At 42.0% G+C, this 23,169-nt stretch overlaps 1 protein-coding gene across 3 annotated transcripts in view; it reads right to left on the reverse strand.

Annotated features, from left to right (window-relative positions):
• The window catches only part of MAPRE2 (microtubule associated protein RP/EB family member 2), a 105,325-nt gene that overhangs the window by 7,764 nt on the left and 74,392 nt on the right, over positions 1-23,169 (reverse strand). For all 3 annotated transcript variants that reach the window (XM_074146104.1, XM_074146103.1, XM_074146105.1), the window contains 4 exons: positions 20,253-20,398; positions 18,010-18,223; positions 5,029-5,168; positions 422-580 (listed from right to left, as the gene is read on the reverse strand). In XM_074146104.1, coding sequence (XP_074002205.1) covers positions 422-580; positions 5,029-5,168; positions 18,010-18,223; positions 20,253-20,398 — 659 coding nt within the window. The remainder of the gene's footprint in view (positions 1-421; positions 581-5,028; positions 5,169-18,009; positions 18,224-20,252; positions 20,399-23,169) is intronic.

Below are 23,169 nucleotides of genomic sequence, written 5' to 3' on the forward strand. Positions count from 1 at the left end.
CTGTAGACACTGAACAGCACCTCTGTCAGAATTTCTGTGATTTTCAACATGTTAAAGAATATGAGTAAAAGATTATACAGAAAAGAGGAAGAGGAAAAAACAAAATTAAGGCTCAGAACCATATGAAATCAATTTTAAATTGTGACACACATTCTCCCCTTTTAGATCAACTTCAGCACATGTAGAGCACAAAAACTACACTGAAGCAGCAAAAAGCAATTGGCCTCCTGAATCCCTTCCCCAAGCTGAAAAGTCTGTTGTTCGCAAATGCAAACTCTCTTTTGGGGGAGGAGGCATGGAAACCCTAGCTGCTACAAGTTCTGCTCACCTAAATATAGGAAATGACCCAATGTGGTGCCAATAATTTTTTTACAAAGTTAAGCTGTTTTGTTTAAATAAAAGACGTTAAGGTTCAACTTACGTGTTCATCTGAAGCATAAAGGACTTCCATTAGCCGATTGACAAGGTCATTATTCTCTCCCCCGTGTTCCTGGCAGAGAAGTTCAATCTCCCTTAATTTGCCAAAGTAGAAATCCCTTTCCTTCTCCACGCCTTCAAGTGCAAGTTTTAATGAATGTACCTGCATATAAACCAAGATGTGATGCATCAGTTGTGGGGTGCGCTACAAAGAAAACAACTCAGTCTAAGATACAGCATGTGAAATGACCTTAAATATATATTCAATTTTATAGCTTAAAATGAAGTTCCCTTTTTCTTTTAAAATGCTAGATTGAACCTTACACAATAGACAGCATTAAATCGGGCTCCCCCATTACACCTCTTGGATACATCTTAACCTTGATTCTTAGAGGTCAAATTTTTCAGTGCTCTTTTATATCAAGACCCAAAGAAGCAGTTCAGGAATCAGGGGTAATTAAGACTTGGCTTTAACAAAGCTGCCAGAAATGTCAAGTAATGGTAATTAATAAAATTCTCAGCTCAGTACTTGCGTTTTTTTTGCCTGGCTTAATGTGCAGTTGTTGGGAAACCTACAGTACCTCCTTGCCTAAAAATACATAGATCTAGCAGAAAAGCTCATAAAGGGAAATTAGTTAAGAAATTAAAAGGTCCTATAGTTGCAAATGCGAGTCCTGCTGTGTTGCTTTTTCCACCTCTTCTCTTTTCTGCCTCCCCGCTTGCCATACTGTTGGAGACCTGCCTTTTGGCACCTTGATGCTGCGAGGGGCTGCACCACGGACTCTCTGTGCTGTTTCTATCAGCAAATTCTCTCAGATGCCAACTATCTTTCTTTTTGCAGCCTTGTTCACAAGAGTCTTCAAGCTTTACTGTCAGTCTCAATGTCACCACCGGGACTGCTGCAAATCATTTTGGGCAACAGAGCTGTTAATGATTAGGCTTCATATAAATCACGACAGATGGTGCAATGTATTTTTATACATACATATATATTCATACACACATACTTATTTAAAAAGAACAATTTTTTGGGAGCACAAACTACTGTCCAATGGGGTGTGCACAATCAGGATAACATGTAAGTGGCTCTCAAATTTGGAAGACGGCAGTGTAATAACCAACAGAAATAATCATGGATGAAGCTGCTTACAGTAAACACACTGACCCCAATCACATCCAAATTACAGTCAAATTAGCATCCACATTTTAAGGCCTGCAATTATACAAATTATTTTCTAAATAAAATATGCCAAATAAATTAAATCGCAGACTACATTTCAGTGAACTGATACAATTTAATGAAGTTCTGTGTTGCCAGTTCTATTGCAAGCTAATTTATTCTTTCCACTAGTAAAAATACCAGCAGAGTTCAAACAATGCTTTGACAGCCTACTAAATCCCATCAGTTCATTTTTCCATAACTGCTGAGCTAGCGAAGCCCTTTTCTGACCTTTGATTGCACTCTCAGAGGTGTCAGACAGCAGAACTGACCTGTTACCAGAGCCGGATCTCAGAGCATCTCATTCATATACTACCCAGTTTCTGACCAGCAGTCCAAGTTTAACACCCGAGTCTTCCCTGGACAGTTTGAAACTATGATGGATACAATGACCCAGTCACCTTAAAGTTAGCTATTTGTTCATGAAAGTAGGAATAGCAAAATAGAACAGGAGCTTACAATATTTTGGTCTAAAGATGAAGACCTTACATTTAAGACATGTCTTCTGATCTGCAGCAGCATATTCCTTGGGAGGAATACCTGCATCCAGACAGATGGAGAATGCAACTGCTTCCAGATCTCTTGCTCTGTGCTTGCTAGAGCTTGGGAAAACAACAAACTTCAGCCGAAACATTGGCAGCTAACAGCTCAGACTGTCTCTGTGCGTTCTGACCTATTTACTATGAAGGCATTTTCTCCTGCTATCATTCTATACATTCACTCCTTTTTAAGAAACAGAATCATTAACATTTTCATATATGCACATAGTTAATTAACTACAGTATATGGTAAACACTGTTATAACCAAACCAGATATGCCTTTCTTCAGTTACATATCAGCTACTCGTCCGTGACACATTAATTTGTTTCTCTTCAGGTAATTACCACTTTTTTCCCCCACTATAAACATGCCCAAAGGCTAATCCTGTTATAGTAACAGTGCACATTAACTCCCATGCTCTGTTTCTGGACCAGAGGTATCCCTCTGCAATACAGGTAATGGATGCAAAGGCAACAGTTCTTACCAACTGGTCTTTTCTCTGATGGCACTTACTGGTAGTATGAGAACTCACAGGACTGCAGAACCAGGCTGAAGATTAAGCATATACTGTAGATAAGCAGCCAAGACGGTGCTGTTTTCAGAAACTATGTGTATACTAGCATGCAGTTCACAGTTCCTGTGACCGTTCTCCGTATCTAATGGTCCCTGGTCTGTGTTGTCTCCTGAACTGCACTCAGACTCTTTCAGGGAGCGTTAGCTGGCACAGACCAAAACCACAGCAGGGACCATTATAACGCTATGGGCAATCAAGTTCCAGTGCACAGTGACATTCCTTGGAAGCGTTCAATTTACTAGTACAGACCAAGTCAATAGCTAAGGCCTTTTTAAGAGAAACTTTAAGATTGCTGGGAGCCATTAAAATAGCAAATGTTATAGATGGCTTGTGATTATTACAAATAGCTCATTAAGCAACACCATGGTAAAATACAGTGTATGGATGGTCCCGCTACTTAAATTTTTCCACTATACATTGCATGGAAGTTCAGATGTTTCAGTCTCCCTTAGCTGCCATCCATGAAAGGGCTGAAAAAAATCCGTTACAGCCACACAGGAATTTGATATCCACAGACACCATTCACCTTTTCTTACTCATAATCAAGAGAGCAAAGGGGTAAAAGTGGCTGCTGCCCTCATCTCCCAGGTTGCTGGAGAGTAGTAAAAAATGGGCAACTTGGCTCTTCCAGCATGTTCAGACTGGGGATCAGAAAAACCTGGCTCAGAGCTGCTTGCAGCGTAGCTTTTTTGGCTTGTGTTATATGCCCAGTGTGCACAAGTAACCATTAGTGGGAAATGAAATACCAAACGCTGCCAGCATTAAAAAATAAAACCTTGCAGACCATTCTAGCAAGAAGAGGTCTCTTAAAAACTAACTAATAAAACACCAACTTTCCAAATCCTCAAAATTTCTTCTCCTCTTTGGTCATGGGGGAAAATCATCAGTTTTCCCTCAGGGTTATTTGTACGTAAAGCTTAAGGTTTTCACATGTGGAATGTGCTAGGAATACATTAGCAGTGGATGTGATAGTGACTGCCTATTTTAGTAAAGATCAAATATTTTTATGTTGCTCAGATCCCAACCAACTCTCCCTGCTGAAGCAAACACATTACAACTTCTGAATACAAATGTCATGGTTTAAGTTGCATTAAGCTGGTGTTTGAACTCCACTCTTACATTGAGTAAAAAAAAAAAAAATCCATGAAAAATATATACATGCATTCATTGTGCAACATATAAAAACTTTTCTGTTACAGCAACAATCAAAAGCCCATTTGGAAGTCTGGGGACCCTGTTGTGCTCTCTACTGCTCAAAATTATACCCTGAAACTGCAGTATGCCATGTTTGGAATGTGGCTATCCATCCATCACCTTTAAGTGCATAACAGTAACCAAGAATTTGCAAACAGTGCCTCAGCAAAAGGAAATCTTTGTTGTTCAGGTCAATGAAAGTCTGAAAATGAACTGCCCTTAATTGTGGAAAAATATATTTGATCCAGAATAACAACTTCTTCCTGAATGCAGCTGCCAGGCAGCTCAGACTGTAAAATATGAGGTTTTTTCTTTCCATTTTCCCTTGTCCGGGACAAATACAGGGATCAGGCCTCATTGATATTAGCTTTTACACCATTCTGACAGTAAGCTCTTGACCCAGATGCAGATATTTATTCATGTCCACCACAGACATTGCTTGCATGTCCAGGAATGACAGTGTGATGTAAAGCTCCATAGCATCAATGAAAATTAAGCCCTTACATTCATAACATTAAAGAAATTATGAAGCTTTATTAGTTATAATATAAACAATGTTCTGCAATATAACTATGTATTCTCACAAAGGTAGATCACATTTTTAAACCAAAAAGGTATATTACCTTCTTAGTGCCTTCCTTCCAGGAAGCAGAGTGCAATGAGCTAGTCTCAATTCAGCTCCAAATCCCTAACACCTTGGTATTACAAACAGGCTACTTTTCCTCACAGCGACACATTAAAATGATTTATTTCAAATTTGTAATACACAAGAACAAAGACACAATTGGGATTTTTTTCTACCCAAGTGAAATAAAAGATATATATCAAAATCTAACAAAATTATCATACTTCAGCAAGACTTACCTGTCATTCCTAAGATCACCTTTTAAAAATACTGGCGAATACCAGTCATCTGTCAGATGTTATTTTTAACAATAAATCACTTTTTTCTTCCCAGCTGAGCTACTTCAATCTTTTGTCCCTTCATAATTCTGGAGAGCATCATTCAACAGAGGGCAATATCAGATTTCATGACTGCCTGTGACAATGAATGCCTCTAATTTATGCCTAAAGCATATTTACCTGTTCGCTGAGCTGTATGACTTGGGTTTCCAAATCTTTATCTGATTTGGATGCCGAGCTGCTTGGTGCAGCTTTTTTTGCTGAAGATGGGCGAGAAGGTGTTGATCCTGGTTTAGAAGCTGGACTGGATTTAGCAGCACCTGAAAAGTACAAGAAATACAAAATAATAAAGATTTATCCCCATGATAAATGCATTCCTATTAACCTAGTATTGAAACAAAAGTATTCATTTTACAGACAGCCATTCTCTCTGGTACTTCAAAGCGACAGTAGGAGACGTTCCCGTGTTGCTATACCTTGAGAAAAGAAAAAACACATTTCCTAGCAGTTTCACTTTGCGTTTGCTACTGAGAGTGAAGCAACACTGAAACTAAAGTAAATAAACATCAGACTAAGACTATAAAGTTCCCTTAGCTGTCAGCAGCTTTCAGCTTTAAAAAATATGCCGTTAACAGACCATTCCTCCAGCCCAGTATTTAACACGCAGATCTATCTTCAATTCCCCTGGAGAAAGACAGATGTGAAAACCTCAGCTAAACTGTGCTTTCCTCATTTTCAAGTGTAAGCCATCCCCGAGACAAGGGCATTGAAATTCAGACAGTGCATGCAGAATTAAATCCATCAGTGAACTCACAGTTGCCATAGTGACCAAGAGATGAGTTTTTATCTGCTTCAGTTTTGCTATTTGTTTTAATTACTTGCACTGCAAATCTGCCAGAATATGGAGCAACATCTTCACCAGCAAAAAAGGCAACTCACAAGCGTGCACAGGTACTTCTTCCACAACGCCTGTGGCATGCAAATGCCCAAGCAGAGGAAGGTTCGTGTGAAAGGTTCTACAGTGCCTTCACGCAAACCTCACAGCCAGCTCCTCACACCTTGCTCTGCCTCCTCATCTTTCCTCTTCTTGTCGCCGGCCGTTTGATTTAGTTGCGCAGCCCCAGTTCATGGGTGCCCAGCTCAGGGCAGTCCACCTTGCCTCGGGTCCCACCAGTGCTGGACTCTGACTCACAGCCTTCTCCTTAGCTCTGGGCTAGCAGTTGACCAATTCCACAGGGATTTGCCCCAGCTTTCCCATCAGTCACCTTCCCTCCCACACCTCCCCAGCTGCTCCTCCCATAAGATTATTTGATTTATGACACACTACAAATTATTCACAGAATCACATGGGGTTGGAAAGGACCTCTGGAGACCATGTAGTCCATCCCCCCTGCCAAAGCAGGTCCACCTAGAGCAGGTTGCACTCTCCACTTCTCTCCAGAGAAGGAGACTCCACCACCTCCCTGGGCAGCCTATTCCAGTGCTCTGCCACCCTCTAAGTAAAGAAGTTCCTCCTCATGTTTAGGTGGAACTTCTTATGTTCAAGTTTGCTCCCATTTCCTCTTGTCCTATCTCTGGGCACCACTGAAAAAAGACTGGCCCCATCCTCTTGACACCCACCCTTTAAGTATTTATAAGCATTGATCAGGTCCCCCCTCAGTCTTCTCTCCTCCAGACTAAAAAGACCCAAGTCCCTCAGCCTTTCCTCATAAAAGAGATGTTTTAGGCCCCTAATCATCTTTGTAGCCCTCTGCTGTACCCTCTCTAGCAGTTCCCTGTCCTTCTTGAACTGGGGAGCCCAGAACTGGACACAGTACTCCCGATGGGGCCTCACCAGGGCAGAGCAGAGGGGGAGGATAATCTCTCTCGACCTGCTGGTCACACTCTTCCTGATGCGCCCCAGGATGCCATTGGCCTTCTTGGCCACAAGGGCACATTGTCGGCTCATGGTCATCCTATTGTCCACCAGGACTCCTAGGTCTTTTTCCTCAGAGCTGCTCTCCAGCAAGTCAGCCCCCAACTTGTACTGGTGCATGGGGTTATTCCTCCTCAGGTGCAGCACCCTACACTTGTCTTTATTGAAGTACATCAAGTTCCTCTCTGCCCAACTCTCCAGCCTGTCCAGGTCTCGCTGTATGGTGGCACAGCCTTCCGGTGCGTCAGCCACCCCTCCCAGTTTTGTATCGTCGGCAAACTTGCTGAGGGTACATTCCGTCCCTTCATCCAGGTCATTGATGAATATGTTGAAGAGGACTAAGTTGTCATTGTTCTAAGTTGTCATTTCCACGATGTATCCCCAGTGTCAGACAACACTTTAATAAAGCAACTAATTGTAAAAGCAATGTTTTACAAAGGCATTACTAGGAAGAAATGACAAAGAGGCAAGAAAAGCAGGAGGGGGAGAAAGGCGACTTGTGAGGCTGCCCATATGACCAAGCCGTGGAGCTCACACGGTCTCACTGACCTAGAACTGGGTATAGTGGTCCCTTGGAGGAGCTGAAAAGCGATGGGAAAGGAGAGCAGCAGAGGGTTATTTAATCGAGCAATGGGTTATTTTCTGACTCAGTCACAGGCCTCCCTCTGTAACAACCATCTCCTCCCGCCTCTAAGGATAACTCTGTGTTAACTGGGTCACCTAATGCCAACAGAACATAAACAAACAACTTGATAATTCAGTTGACTTGTGTAACCATTTTGTGCAAGATGCCTGCTCTCCTTTTCTATGATCCTTAAAATGAGACAGGTAAAAAAACCAATTTTTTTTTTTTTTGGGGGGGGGGGGTGGTGGGGGTAGGGGGGTGGGGGGCAGGGAATTGGTCCAATAATGTCCATGTCTAAATCCTTATAATTACATACACAAACTCACTTCTAGCAGATTTCAGATACAGTACACAGACTTGCTAAAGTTAAGAAAATTCAATGTTGTGTACATGCCTGAAATGAAATTTTCCGTGATCCGTGATTCTTTTCATATCATCTCTAGATCAGCAGGGAATTTGTGGGAAAACATTAAAAATGCCAAGATCTTTTGCTGCTATTTCTTTCTTGAAGCAATTTCATAAACTTCACCACCCTGCCTTCACTACAGGTTTTCATAAACTAACACGCTGCCTTCATTACACATTTTCCAGGCTCAGCCCATGTTTGAACTAACTAAAAATCAGCTGCTTCAGAGAATAATTGTTAAGGAGCTCTCAAAGCCAGGAAAGTAATTTTCATTTGCATTAGCAGATAAATAGAAGAAAACTGGTGTCAAAATATGCAAGATAAACACACATGAAAACCTCTTTGCCTATAGCTTTCTAGTTAGGCCTGAAGTTGTTTAATGGATACTTGTATCACATGCAACTGCAAAAGTTACCCCCACAAAATTTAAAATAATAGAGATGTACACTGAACCAAGGTATCAATCTTTATTTCTTACTGTATTGCACATCTGCAAGATGCAATTCAGTATGTCAACTGAAAATTAAATGCTATAAAACAAGCTATGGACCTTCAGATGTGAAACCTTGGCTGGTCGATGAAGCTTCCCCCCTCTACCAACTACCCTTCTTCTACCTGAAGTTCTACTTGGACTTTGTCTAGGCAGCAGACATCTGCACACAAGCACAGGAGAAGCTGCTCAGCTTTTCTAGGGCAGCATCCCTTGGCCTATCATCTCTTCATCATTTCTCCTGAGGGGTTCACAGTGCAAGACCTAAGCAAGGCATGTTGTGTTGTGCAGCTGTGTCGTATTGCTCCCTTTCACGCTCAACAGCCCCACAAAGTGAGCTAGTTCTTTGTAGATTTGGTTACTGATCACAGAAAGCTAAATCGTTAAGTACACACCTCTTTTTTAACCCGCAGAGAGAGTTAAGGGCAGAGCAGGCACAAACATTTAATCTCCAGGTATTCTTTCTAATTTGCAGCTGAGGGGCCCTCCCAGAGCATGCTGAACAAGCCACATCACCCATGTCTGCAGACAGAGAGGGCCAGATAACACCAATACACTGCATTATATTCTGCCCTCCTTTGAAACCAACAAAGCCTTTTGAATTTCCACAGCAAAGTGTTACTAAATCCAGACAAATCAAAAGAAATCGACTTTTGCTCCACTGCTCAGGATCAGCTCTTAAATGAACACGATATCCCAATTTCAGTAACACAGATAAAAACCAGCTAAATAACCTGAGCGATTTGGATGGTATCAGTGACAGCAGGATAGAACTTAATTGCCACAGAGAAAGCCTAGGGATCTCTAATTTAAAATTTCCTGGAGGAAAAAAAAAAAAGCTTTACTGCACATTTATTCTGAAACATCAGTTTTAGGATCAGCTCAGAGGTAAGCCTCTCATTTCATAACAGAATTAAAGGATGTTGGTTGGTGGAGTAGTCCAAAGTACTTGAGATGGCCAGATATCTAAATGGAGGTGAAAGATCTTGGTAGACTTAATGACAGAATCACAGAATCACCTAGGTTGGAAGGGACCTTTTAAGATCATCTAGTCCAACCGATTAAACAAACAAAAAAAACCAAAAACCAAAAAACAAACAAAAAAAAAAAAACCCCAAAAAAACCACCAACCACCAAACCCAACAAAAAAACCAAACAAAAAACCACACACAAAACACCACCCAACACTAATCCATATCCCTGAGCACCATGTCAACTCCTCTCTTGAATACCTCCAGGGATGGTGCCTCAACCACTTTCCTGGGCAGCCCATTCCAATGTCTGACAACCCTTTCAGTAAAGAAATATTTCCTAATATCTAACCTGAACCTCCCCTGGCGTAACTTGAAGCCATTGCCCCTTGTCCTATCATCTGTAACTTGGGAGAAGAGACCGACCTCCGCCTCTCTACAGCCTCCTTTCAGGTACTTGTAGAGAGCGATAAGGTCTCCCCTCAGTCTCCTCTTCCCCAGACTGAACAACCCCAGCTCCCTCAGCCTCTCCTCGTAAGACTTATTCTCCAGACCCCTCACCAGCTTCGTTGCCCTTCTCTGGACCTGCTCCAGAAACTTTGCTATCGAGCACCACAATCGCTTTGCAGTCAATTAGTGCAAGTATGGAATAACTCCTAATGCATTGCTCAGAGGGACTATATCATCCAAGCAGTTTAAATTCTGTCCAACATCATATCTTCTATGGAAATATTTATATATAATCCATTTACATACTCTGAGAAAGCATGAAAAAATTATACACATATTTTACATACAAAATATCTGATAACCAGCTCTTTTCACTGACCACCAAGATAATTGCATTGTAATCAGTGCCATAAATGTTACCCATTACCAACTCCTTTTCAAGCTTACTGTCAGTGTCCATAAAGAAGTGCAGAGCCCTGCACCTGGAGAGGAACCCCATGACCCGGTACATGCAAGCAGCCAATGATCTGGAAAGCAGGGTGGTAGAAAACAACTTGGGGGTCCTGGTGGACATCAAGCTGCGCATGAGCCAGCAATGCACCCTTGCAAGTGAGGAAGGCCAACAGCCTCCTGGGATGCATTGGGAAGAGCATTGCCAAGAGGTCAATGGAGGTGATCCTCCTCCTCTACTCAGCACTGGTGAGGCACATATGGAATGCTGGGCCCTGTTCAGGGCTCCCCAGTACAAGAGAGACATGGGCATGTTGGAAAGAGTCCAAAGGGCCACAAAGATGACTCAGGGACTGGAGCACCTTACATATGAGGAAAGGCTGAGAGAGCTAGAACTGTTCATCCTGGAGAAGAGAAGCTTCAGGGGGATCTTATCCATACCCAAAGGGAGGGTGCAAAGACGACTGAGCCAGGCTCTTTTCAGTGGTACCCAGTAAAAGGACAAGAGGCAATGGGCACAAATTGAAATACAAGAACTTCCATTTAAACATAAGAAAAAAGTTCTTCACTGTGAGGGTGATCAAATACTGGAACAAGTTGCTCAGAGGCTGCAGCATATCCACCCTTGGAGATACTCAAAACCCAACTGGACATGTTCCTGGGCAACCAGCTCTAGGTGATCCTGCTTGGAGCAGAAGGGCTGCGACTGGATGATCTCAGAGGCTCCTTCCCACCTCCGCTGTTCTGTGGAAAAATCTATTACAGCACACTCTCATTAAAGGTCAATGCAGGGTCCAGTTGGAATTTTTTTTAAAACAGTATCACAGCTGCTTCAATTAGCACCTGGATAATTTTTTTGTACCTGCCTATATCACACTAGCAGAGACAGGAAGAGTAAGTTCACAGTTGAAAGAAAAATTGTTTTGTTCTTGTACTGAAATAAGTTAAATGAACCAGCTTTGAAATGCATTAGAGTTTTCTGTCTGTGCTGCTCCAGAAACAACTGCCAGCCAGTCCTTTATAATTAAATACATTCCTCCCCCCAGTTTCAGCTTTACTATTCTTTTTGCTAAGGACATATGTTTTACAAACATATGTACGTTTCTGAAATTTAAAACAGTGGATGTTGGCACTGTTGTGGGGTTTGGGTGCAACAAAGCCAGGCTGTGAATTCCAGGTCCTCTCATATTACAAGCACAGTCTTGCAGACAGGAGACCTATTTAATGTTTAGAGAGAAATCTTCCTGGAAGCTGTATGAGTAATTAGTATGCTATTAAATATTTATGTAAAATTCCAAGGAAACACGTGCATGAATACAATGCGGACGTGCGTGAGGACAGCATGGAGAGCAATGGAAGCCCTGAGCAAGCACCAGACTTGGCTGAGTCCTCACCCACCACTGCTTCAGTGGAATTTGGGAATCACTCACAGTACATCTTCAGTCAAATTAAAGGACTTCATAAAGTGAATACTCCTGAGTCATGCCACAGAAGAAAAAAGAAACCCACCAAGAGGCCACAGAGCTAGCAATTTCTTCAGGAGCTGAAGAAAAACTCTCCACCCAATTAAAACAAATGAGTGAGAACAGTAAATGAATTAATATTCACACATGACTCGATGATCCCAAGGGTCTCTTCCAACCTGGACGATTCTATGATTCTATGCTTATTGTTGCAGCTACATTGGGATGTTAGAAACTGATCAGTTTAGGGTTGCTTCATGGCACAAGTGATGACAAATGATGTTTAATAATCTCAGACAAAATCTGACTTGACTTTCAGTATCCCACCATGCTGCGGTGCAGCCACCTAATTATTTTGTGGTACTAACTTCCCTGGGCTGGCAGGACCCCTCTGTCCCCAGCTCTCCATCCCTCCACTGCTGCTGGCTACAATGCAGGCTGCTGAGCTTTATGTTTATCATCACTGCCAGAGAGCGGGCAAAGAGAAGTGTGTACAAATACTTGAAACTGAAGCATCTTTTACAAATTTCAACAGAGCAATGCAAGCAAGAACATACAATGGAGGGTACTTGTCAGATGAAAAAGTTTTCTTGGTGGCACTACTCCCTCAGTTCATCTTTAATAGATGGGAACTAACCCCAGCTTTTCCCCCCATCATAAATGAAGACTTTTCTTTAGATTTAAAATAATCAACATTTTAATGGCAACCATTAATTTTTCTCAGCTGAAAGCCCTATTTTCTCTAGAAACGTCTTCAAGCATGCATTTTCAATGGATGAAACCACTCCCCATAGGCTTAGCAGAAGAATAAAATCTAAAATGCTCTTAAAAAACCTGCATTTTATAAAATTCAACTATCTGTTAAGCTATACAGAAAACACAGTCCCAAAAGTTAAATGTGAAAGAAAATATGTGAAGAAAAGCATATTGAAATAGAAAAGAACATGCAAAATTTAAGCAAGACAGGCATTCAAACCACACCCAAAACACACCAAAAATTAAGACAGCAATTTTCACCACTGTTTTTTCAAAACCCGACTTCTTTCTAGAAAAAAAGGCCCTGTCTCCTGCATTACTTTGTGGTCTAAATTCTCAGGCTCAGTGGGTTTAAAAATTAAACTCCTCTCCTGTTGGCAGAGGGGGTGTGTCTGTGTTAAGGCTGAGCCACTTTCCTCTCTACCTCCCAGGCCAGCGCTGTCACTGCACATGCTGTTCCCCTCGGCAAGTACAATTCCTTGGCCTTGTATGAACTAGGCACAAAAGCATTTTCAAGTTTGTTGCCCCACGGCCCTTCCTGCCTCCCGTTCTGCCACGTTGTCCCCGAGCACCGCACCACTGAGAGCAGAGGTTGCCATGGCCAATACCAACTGGCTGCCACCTGGGGAAAAAGGTGGCACGTTTTGGTGAAAAGCAAAGAGGGGAAAAAAAAAAAAAAAAAAAAAAAAAAAAGGGTTGGAAGGAATTCTCCAGTCCCTCAGGAGTCTTAATTGTATCAGTAGCTGCTAAAATAAAGACTGGTTTTGTTGAATATTTTTATCCCTCAAAATTAATTTACAGGACATCTGCCACAGTAGGATATACCATTTCCCTAAAGAAAAATCGGTATTTTTCTTGCATAATTGGCTCTTTGATGGCATGCACATTATATATAAAGCACTCATGCACAAACAGTTCATTCTGCCCTGGTTATTTTCCCTGTCATAGCGTGAGTATTTTTAGCCCTCATGTGATCCTCCAGTATTTTCCAGCTCTGCTTTAGTCATCCTGCTCTCACTGAATATTTCAAACTGAAATGTCTAACAGCCTTCAGATTTAAGAACCTCTCGCATTTTTAGCTTACATGTAAATAATTAATTTTATTAAGCTTTCTTTTACCATGTATTTTTGACACCTCGCACCCATACACAAAGCAGTGCTCCGCGCAGATTTGCTCTGACACACAGGAATACTTATATAAGACACTAAGCTAAAACCCCGACAACCTGATCACCACTTTCAATTTGATCAGATGAAGCTTTTTTCTGCGATTTTCCACAGGGAGCATTAGAACTGGCACGAACAGCAGTGCCCTAATATCTTAATCCCTTACCGTAATTTTGACTCTACATCTGTAGGCTGTTTACCACTGCATTAGAGAAGAGGGGGGGCTGAAGGAGATCGAAAGGCGGCTCAGGGCTGGCAGATGGCGTTCTATCTAAAAGCAGCTGTGGTGCTGCTGGCGGGGAGCCTGCAGTGGTGGTCTGTGCTGCTGGCTCCACTCCTCGAAGGATGAAAACATACTCGTTCCCCCAGCAGGGAGCTGCGTTTACCTGGCAAATCCTCGCTGCTCCTACTATGTCTAGAAGGAGCCTTTTACATGCCTTAAGGAAGCCATCCGCCCTCAGTGCGGCCACCAGCTTGGCAACAAATCGGCTCTGTCTCTTCAGGAAGGGACGAGGCGATGCGAGGGTGGCACAGCAGATTAGTTGTAGGGACCTAGTTATGCTTCCATTCCGAGCTGCATTATCCCTGACCTGCGCTGACTCCTCAGTGGGATCGCCTTTGGGAGGGGTAGGGCCATGGCTGTTGGACTGCTCCCTGGTTAGCACAAAACATGGTGCATTTTCAGATTTCTCAAGTTTTGGGTTGTTTTAAAAGCGTTTAAAAAAAATACAAAATAAAGACCACACTCAATATAGGTAACCCATGTATGTTATGGAAAGCAGTGCCCTGATACTACGGGTCTTGTCAAGCTTTAGTGCCAGATTAAAATACCAAAAATAATTCTAACTCATGGCAGCTACCTTTTCGGGTAAGCTTTCAGAGAAGGCTTTAGGGATTTGACCCCTTTCCTGGTAATTGAAAGACATATCTCAGTCTACCTCTAAAAATACAGAGTTAGAGTGTTATAAAGTCGTTACGAAAATTAAAGAGATCAGCACCTCCTAAATCACTCAAAAACAGAACTCTGGCAGAGGGCACTGGAAGAGTTATTCCATGGAACAACAGGAATCATCTGAAACACGTATGAAATTACTAATAGCTAAACAAATTATTTATTTAGAAATGTATGTATTCGATCAATTTAAAATAGGCGTATTTAAAGGTCTCTCAAAACAAAAAATATACTGTGAATGAGTACCCACACGTCTACTTGTTCCTGTCACTAAACAGTAAGTGCATACATTTATGTATGTTCACTGCACAGTTCAAGAACTTTTGGATTACGCTGAAAGATCTTCTGGGTCCTTTACTTTCTCTCACTATTGTTTCTTTTTGTTTCATGAATGAACTGAAACAAGACAGTACTAAAATTTCAAAGCTTCAGTGTTAACGTAGAGCAAATCACACAAATTGAAAGTGACATTAAAAACAAGAAAACGTACAAAAAAAGAGGCAAGCTACTGTGGCAAACTGCTACAGATGCTGGCAAATGCCTGCTGCATTGGTGTAAGAGGTTATTGCATCAAGCAGCCCACAATGTTTACTGCTCCCACAACAAAGTCAGTAGAAGTAAAGCCCTACCCAAAACCTCAGCCATTTCACTGAAGACCCAACAATGCAGAATAACAAAATAGTCAACATAAAAATTATAGACAGCAGCCTAAACTATGCCACCTGATGTTGCACTTACTTATGGGCACATATTCCCTTCTTTGTGCCTGTACCATCAAGAAAGACAAAACTCCAGATGGGGTGGGGAATTCTTAACCCGCCACTGGACCTTATCTCTCTTGCCTTTTTAGTCTAAATGGCTAAGCTCAGTGTACTCACATGGGCACATCACGATTCCTGTAACAACTGTAATGAATAACACTCCTTCATTTCCAGTTAAGTGTGCGTGAGCATGCACAGACACACACACGACAGCCGTACAGAAGCACATCCTTCAGGTAATTTCCCAACTACCCAGGACTTGCTTCCACATCATCCCAATTTACTCCCAAACAGCAGGAGATGAGGCACACACCAGCTTGCAGATGCATATGGTGCTCCTCCCAGTGCGCCCTCTATCAACAGGCACCCAGAGAGGGCTCCCATCCTTTCAAGCAATCAGGCTACACGGCATGGTGAGGTACAGAGGCACAGCACACTGCTGAAATGAAAACGTGTTCACCCAGAAATTGAACAGACCTAAGAATGACTGACAGCTAAATGAAATAGTGCTATTTCTAAAACGCAGGCAGCAATACAAGCTACAACTCCTATTCACCTAGCATCACGGAATGGCTACACCCCCCCCCACACCCCTCCAGCTCAACAAAAATTAAACTAGTGTCCTGCCTGTCATACTTCTGAATTTAAGTTAATAATGAAGGAAGCTTTCCATGAAAAAAAGTGAACTTTCACAGCCACAGAATCTTACCAAAGATCATTACATTATACCTCAGTTGTCCTATTCCATACAAGTGCTGAGGAGGCTCAGGACATGTGCTTCATACAACCAACAACACGACACGAGATCACTGCATCATCCTCCATATCAGCTGGCTGGTTCCACTCCAGTAGCTATTCTATTCCCTGGGACTGTCACCTCCACAACTTTAATTTGGATGACACGTTTGTGACTTTGGTACAAACAGACCATCTGCAAGAAGAACTGACAAGCATGGTAAAGACTGCATTTAATAAAAGCGTCTTTTCCAATTTCTCAATTGGATAACACCATGATATTAGCACTTGGGGTTTTTTTTTGTTTTCAAAGGGAGTGTAAGACATCACATGGGAAATTAGAGCATACCAGGCCCTGAAATTCAAAAGTTTAGACACAAGATGGTGCAAAACAAAGATGTAAACAAGCTTTAAAAGTCCAGAACAGCATTGGCCTGCTATTAGGTGCTCAATTTCCTGGAAGCACTAATGAGCTGAAGGCAGCTGGCCAAGTATGCCCCACTTTGACGTCAGAAGCGATCAGAGCAGAACACTGAAATCTGGGTATGATTCCAGAGCATATGCCAGCCTAGAACAGAGGGTGCCTCGTACCTGCCCCTTCCTTTTGCCAGCTCTGGTCCATATCTGAGCCCATGAGAAGACAGGTCACAGAATTACGCCAAGTGAAAATTAATCATCATTTGAGGACTAGGTTAGGATGCATAAAGTAAGCCCTGGAGAGAATGATAAAGGAATTGTGTGTGCATGTGTGTTTCTGTATGCATAATCCTATACACATACAGGCAACCAATCCCAGTAGCACTTGTTTAGTCATTATTTAAAAAAAAAAAAAGTTAGCTGCTCTGCTGTTCACTTAACTCTCAGTTACCAAGGCACGTCTTCTGCTTAGTGACCAGTCATGCCCATACTACGTAAACACCAAAGATCAGGTTTAGTCCTTTGGGAGAGAGAATCAGAAAGGCAAAAGTGAAAAAAACCATGGGTTGAGATAAAGACAGTTTAATAGGTAAAGAAAAAGCCACAGACAGAAGTGAAGCAAGACAAGGAATTCATTCACCACTTCCCATCAGCAGGCAGGCGTTCAGCCATTCCCAGGAAAGCAGGGCTCCACCACACATAAGTTACTTGGGAAAACAAATGCTGTAACTCTGAACCTCCCCCACTTTCTTCTTCGTCACCCTAGTTTTATTGCATGGAATATCCCTTTGGTCAGTTGGGGTCAGCTGTCCCGGCTGTGTTCCCGCCCAACTTCTTATGCACCCTCAGCCTACTCACTAGCAAGGCAGCCTGAGAAACACGAAAGGCCTTGATGCTGTGCAGGGACCGTTCAGCAATCACTATAACATCCGTGTGTCATCAACACTGTTTTCATCACAAATCCAAAACATAGCACTATACAATCTCCTATGAAGAAAATTAACTCTGTCCTAGCAAAACCCAGTATAAATGCAAAATAAAGAGGAAACAAGGTTATCTTTGAGAAAGAGCAGTAGTTACGTGATGCTCACTGAAGAGGACTAGCATACCCGAACAGTAAGCACACCTAAAACCACAAATCAATTCATTTTTTCCTTCTGGTCAACTCTTCAGATTTGGAAACATTTCACTCACCGTAAAAATTAATAAAAAAGAAATCAGCCTGTGCTAGCAATTTCCTATAAGACTGGAGGTGTGTGAGAGAAACACGCTTCATTTAACGCTCTTGAATACGCTTACACACAGCACTTTCATCAACAAAGAGGTGAAATGTCTTTGTCTCCACCATCTGGCATCACTAGAATCCACATCACTTACATCAAGAGTTCAGTGGGGGAGACCCCATGCCTGATAGGGCTGGGCCAAACTAGTGTGCATCACAAGAAACTAACTTCTGCTGTCTCAGATGCTAAGCCTATGACAAGGCAAAAAGAATGGCCCACCCACACGAGGAAACAATTTTTAATTAGTATTTATGCAAACTGGCTCACAGTTTATAATTTTCTTCAGAGACAGAAATGGAATTCTTGAAGACTCAAAATACCTGCAGTCGGAGAGTTTGCGTGGTGAGACTTTTTGGGCAGGTTGAAGATTTGTTCACCAGGATCTGGTGGGGGAAGAGCGTCTTGGCCTTGTCGAGCTTCCACAGGATCATACTCCTTCCCATCATAGTTAGCATCAAAGAACTTCTTAAACCATTGAATGAAATCTAAGTTGTCTTGGAAGCGCCCTTTGACCAGTTTTTCCACGGGAATTACCTGAAAGGTAGAATAAAGGTTCCAATAATACACCATTGCTATTTTTAAATATAAAAATTACATATACACACTTATTTGAAAAAAAAAAAAATCTACTGATTATATCAGCATATATTCCTCTGCCATTGTTTTCTTCCTTAAAGAAAGGAAGTTATGGTAGATTTGGAAGTGCTCTTAATAAGAAATAAAACCCAAATAAAACAAAGACCCAGCCTTTGAAGTGGCTATACCGTGGGTACTCGTAAGCCTTTTTAACTGCTCTTCCACAGACTTACTCCTTTCTTATTGCAGTGACAGCCATGATGAATGAAACTGCTCTAGGAGTAACTCACTACATTCAACTAACTAGGGATTTCTGTTTTTAATGGACGTACTAAAAATGAACAATTCTTCAAAAGGTCCAGACGGGAGTTTCTTGCTCTCTGTCCTACTGTTTGAACTAAAAAAAACCAAACCAACCCAGCAGCTTTTCCAAGACATGCTTAAGTTCAAACCAACCTACATTTTGGTAGTACATGTTCAATCATATGAACTAACCCTGAGGTTTTAACCTTGTAATTTTTTTCCATTCCATAGATTGCTATACATAGAACAGTTTGGGGACATGCAGAAGTTGGCTAAAATGCCTATAAAGTTTTAGCAAAACAGAAGAAAGGCGATGTCTCCATATGGATGTCTCCATATCCCTATCCTGCAAAATTTTTCACAGGAACGAAGCCTCCAAAAGGTGCCTTGGGCCAATGTGACAGTGAGAGGAGGTGGTTCAGCATTGCTCTGCAGGAGGCTTAAGCTTCCCAGACGCTGTGGGCAGACAGGGACTACGAAGGTAAGGCTGCAGGAGGGGTCCCTGCCTTGTTAATTCATACAGCTGATTAAAGAGCTGAGTTAAATGGATCTTAATGCCTCTCTGAACGCATTCATTTTTGAGCTGGAAAAAGGGTATCTAAAACCATTGCAATTTTCATTTCTTCTTCAAGATTAAGACAACTGTGCAGCACTTTCTAAGTCTATAATACTCCTACAAGGATTAACGCAGCCTTTTGCATGTCCTGTCAGGTTGTTCCTTTTGTATCTTAATTCTGCATTGAGAAAGTATAGCAACTTTTCTCCTTACAGAAAAATCGACAATGTTAGCTTTATTAGGCTTTCCAATGTTTCACTAATGAGTTATGCTGCACATCAAAGCATTTGTAACATTTCAGGAAATAATGAGGGTTTTCCACTGCTTTAAAGTCTTACAGGACTCTCTACTAAGACTGTTTAAATTTCAGAAGGCAGCAACACTAAAAGCCATAGCAGAACTTTAAAAGGATATACAGGTAATATATCTGTGTAAAACAAGAAGTATGACAACACAACTTCCATTATTCATTTTTATCAACACAGTAATTTATACGGGTGAGCCCATCAAACTCACACATTCAAGCACATACCAGTACTTTATGAATGAACAAGCCATTTCCTAAGAGCCCTCCATTCTTAACTTTACAAGATCACATGGTGCTGGCCAACTCATCAAATAATTGGATAAATTATTCCAGCTCTTGAAGACTTTTTAAATTCCTTAAACCCCATTTTGGACAAGGAACATGGAATACTTATAAAACCAGTATATTTCCAAGTTACTTGGTTGGAAATTCAGGTCACCAGTAATTTTACTGTATCTAAAATTAAGGTTCACTGACAGTAAGGAATTTCCAACACATGGTATTTTATCAAAAGGGTTTCTGATATTAAGATATAATGAGTTAGGCTGCACAATTCCTCAGCAGACACATGGACTCTATTTTCACTTTGTACCTAAACAGAGCATGCCAAATTTCTTCCTTCATCCCTAAATACCCTTTTCAGATAATGAAAGGTCAAGAAGAACGTCTTCACGTACAGCTTGTACTCCTGTTCTCAGTCCAAAATTCGAAAAAGTGGACTTTAAGTATTTTGAAGTTTATTTCCCCTGTTTATTGACCTCATCCAATTTACAAAACTTTTGAAACTTGCACTGATTGAAATACAAATACAGAATGCCTACCTTATCCACATTCATTCTTTTAAATGATGCTTGCAGAAGTTTGAAGTTGTGAATGTATTCATGCTCCAGCTTTGCTTGAAACTTTACTTTCTTCAAGCTAATGCACCCTGGGAACAACATGTCCATGAACTGGCAGTAAGCTGCTCCTATAACAAGAGAATGCATTGACGTTAATCCAGATGCACCCAGCTAAGACCAAATGTCGTTTAATGTCATTAGCAGAAAGCATGAGCAGAAAGCCACCGTGCTGAATAAGTCCCAGCTGTGATTCAACCTAATGCTATGCACCCAAGATCTACTTGTCTAATGTACATTGACCAGTGTGACATATTAATGTGGGCTTTTTCCATTCAGTCTGGATGCATGAAGCACTGTTGTATAGCATCTGAAGAACCACCATAACTAATGCAAAGTAAATCTTTCTTCTATTTAAAACGGATGTTCTCGGGAGTCCCTGTACACAGTAGGACTGTCCATACAGTGAGAAGATCACAGTCAAAATGGAAATCTCTTGAAAAGCTCCCTCAATCCTCACAGCCCCCTGAATTCAACCAAGCCAAGATCTTCTTTCTTCTGGCAGTTGTAGCCAAATGCCAATCTAGTCTAAGACAATCATTTAAGATTATCATGGAATCACAGAATCGTCAGAGTCGGAAGGGACCTCTAGAGATCATCTACTCCAACTGCCCTGCTAAAGCAGGATTGCCTAGAGCACATTACTCAGGACTGCATCAAGGCGGGTCTTGAAAATCTCCAGAGAAGGGGACTCCATGACCTCCCTGGGCAGCCTGTTCCAGTGCTCTGTCACCCTCACTGTAAAGAAGTTCTTCCTCATATTTGAATAGAACTTCCTGTGTTCCAGCCTGTGCCTGTTGCCCCTCGTCCTATCACTGGAAACCACTGAAAAGAGTCCGGGTCCATCATCCTTCAACCCACCCTTTAGGTACTTGTAAACATAGATAAGGTCTCCCCTCAGCCTTCTCTTATCCAGGCTAAAGAGCCCCAGCTCTTTGAGCCTTTCCTCGTAAGGGAGGTGCTCTAATCCCTTAATCATCTTAGTTGCCCTACGTTGGACTCTCTCCAGTAGTTCCCTGTCTCTCTTGAACTAGGGAGCCCAGAACTGGACGCAGTATTCCAGTTGTGGCCTCACCAGTGCAGAGCAGAGGGGGAGAATGACCTCCCTCGACCTACTGGCCACACTCGTCCCTATGCAGCCCAGGATTCCATCGGCCCTCTTGGCAACAAGGGCACATTGCTGGCTCACGGAAAGTTTGCTATCCACCAGGACCCCCAGATCTTTCTCCTCAGTAGTGCTTTCCAGAAGATCCATCCCTAACCTATATCGGTGCCTGGGGTTCTTCCTCCCCATGTGCAGGACCCTACACTTGCCCTTGTTGAACTTCATTAGGTTTTTCTCTGCCCAGCTCTCCAGCTTGTCTAGGTCACGCTGGATGGCGGCACAGCCCTCTGGAGTGTCGGCCAGATCTCCCAGTTTGGTATCACCAGCGGACTTGCTGAGGATACACTCTGTCCCCTTGCCCAGGTCATTGATGAATATGTTGAATAGGACTGGGGCAAGTATTGACCCCTGGGGGACATCGCTGGCTACAGGCCTCCGACTTGACCCTGCTCCATTAATTACAACCCTCCGAGTTGTCACACAGCCAGCTCTCAATCCACCTCACTGCCCCCTCATCTAGCCCACACTTCCTTAATTTTCTAATGAGGATGTTATGGGAGACAGTGTCAAAAGCCTTGCTGAAGTCAAGGTAGATGACATCTGCTGCTCTCCCGTCATCCAGCCATCCAGTTACAACGTCATAGAAGGCTATCAGATTGGTCAAGCATGATTTACCCTTGGTAAATCTGTGTTGACCACTTCCAATAACTTCTTATCTTCAATGTGTTTGGAGATGACATACAGTTCCCACTACTACTAGCCAGTTCCCACCCCTCTAAACCAAATATCTTTACTGATTTTCATCTCCTGAGAAAAGCATTTAAATAAGCAGACTTTAGCGTAGTCCACCCATAGGTTTCAGAAGCCGGGCTGCCAGCTTTAGTTCTCACTCAAAACAACAAGGTTTCTAAGCTCAACTTGGAGGGCAACCTGAACTTACATATTAGTAATTAGGGGGTTGTGTGTATAACTAATCCAACAAAGAGCTGCAAATATATGGAAAAAAAAAATTTAAGTGTACTGAGTACACTGATAGGTTGCTTTTCCTGTATGCAGGGAGCTTCTTCCTACAACATCATCATGTCATTTGCAAAATAAGTCTTTATTGTTGACACACTCAAATGTTTGGAAATTAAGGCTGAAAATGTTTGAGGAAATCAGAGGAAAAACAATTTCAGTTCTTCTTCAGAAGAGATTTTTCTACAAAATGCTCTACACTCAGCAAAGATTCAATGAAGTCCATTTCTGGAGCAGAGGGCTGTAGAGCCTGCACCCCCTGAGCTTGAGCAGACAGGGCAGGGAAGTGATTGCCCAATTACTCCTGACAAAGTTCAATTTCACTTCCACAAAAAGTTCCACAAAAAGGACTTTTGTGCATTTAGTGCAGATCAGTTTTGACAAACAAGTGTCCAGATCACACTGAACAGTTCAATGACAATGACTTTTACCAAAAAATAATTCTGCTGAGGGCTCATACAGAAACCAAATTAACAAAGCAGACACCTGGATTGCCCAGTTTTACAGGAGGGGCAACAAAAACCTTAAGACATTTTCTCCACGGGTATGCGTGTGTTTTGACAGGACCCGCTTTATGCACAAGATAGTTCTCATTCTCTGTATCCACTCAACTATCATATGAAGGGTTACAGAGCTCATAACATCCCAAGAAGAGCAGCAGAGTTTAAGAGCAGAGTCCAAAAAAGTTTCCCAAAATAGTGATATGAGTTTTGCTAAGGG

Source organism: Numenius arquata, chromosome 4 (assembly GCF_964106895.1).
Source record: "Numenius arquata chromosome 4, bNumArq3.hap1.1, whole genome shotgun sequence".
Classification (NCBI taxonomy): Eukaryota; Metazoa; Chordata; class Aves; order Charadriiformes; family Scolopacidae; genus Numenius; species Numenius arquata.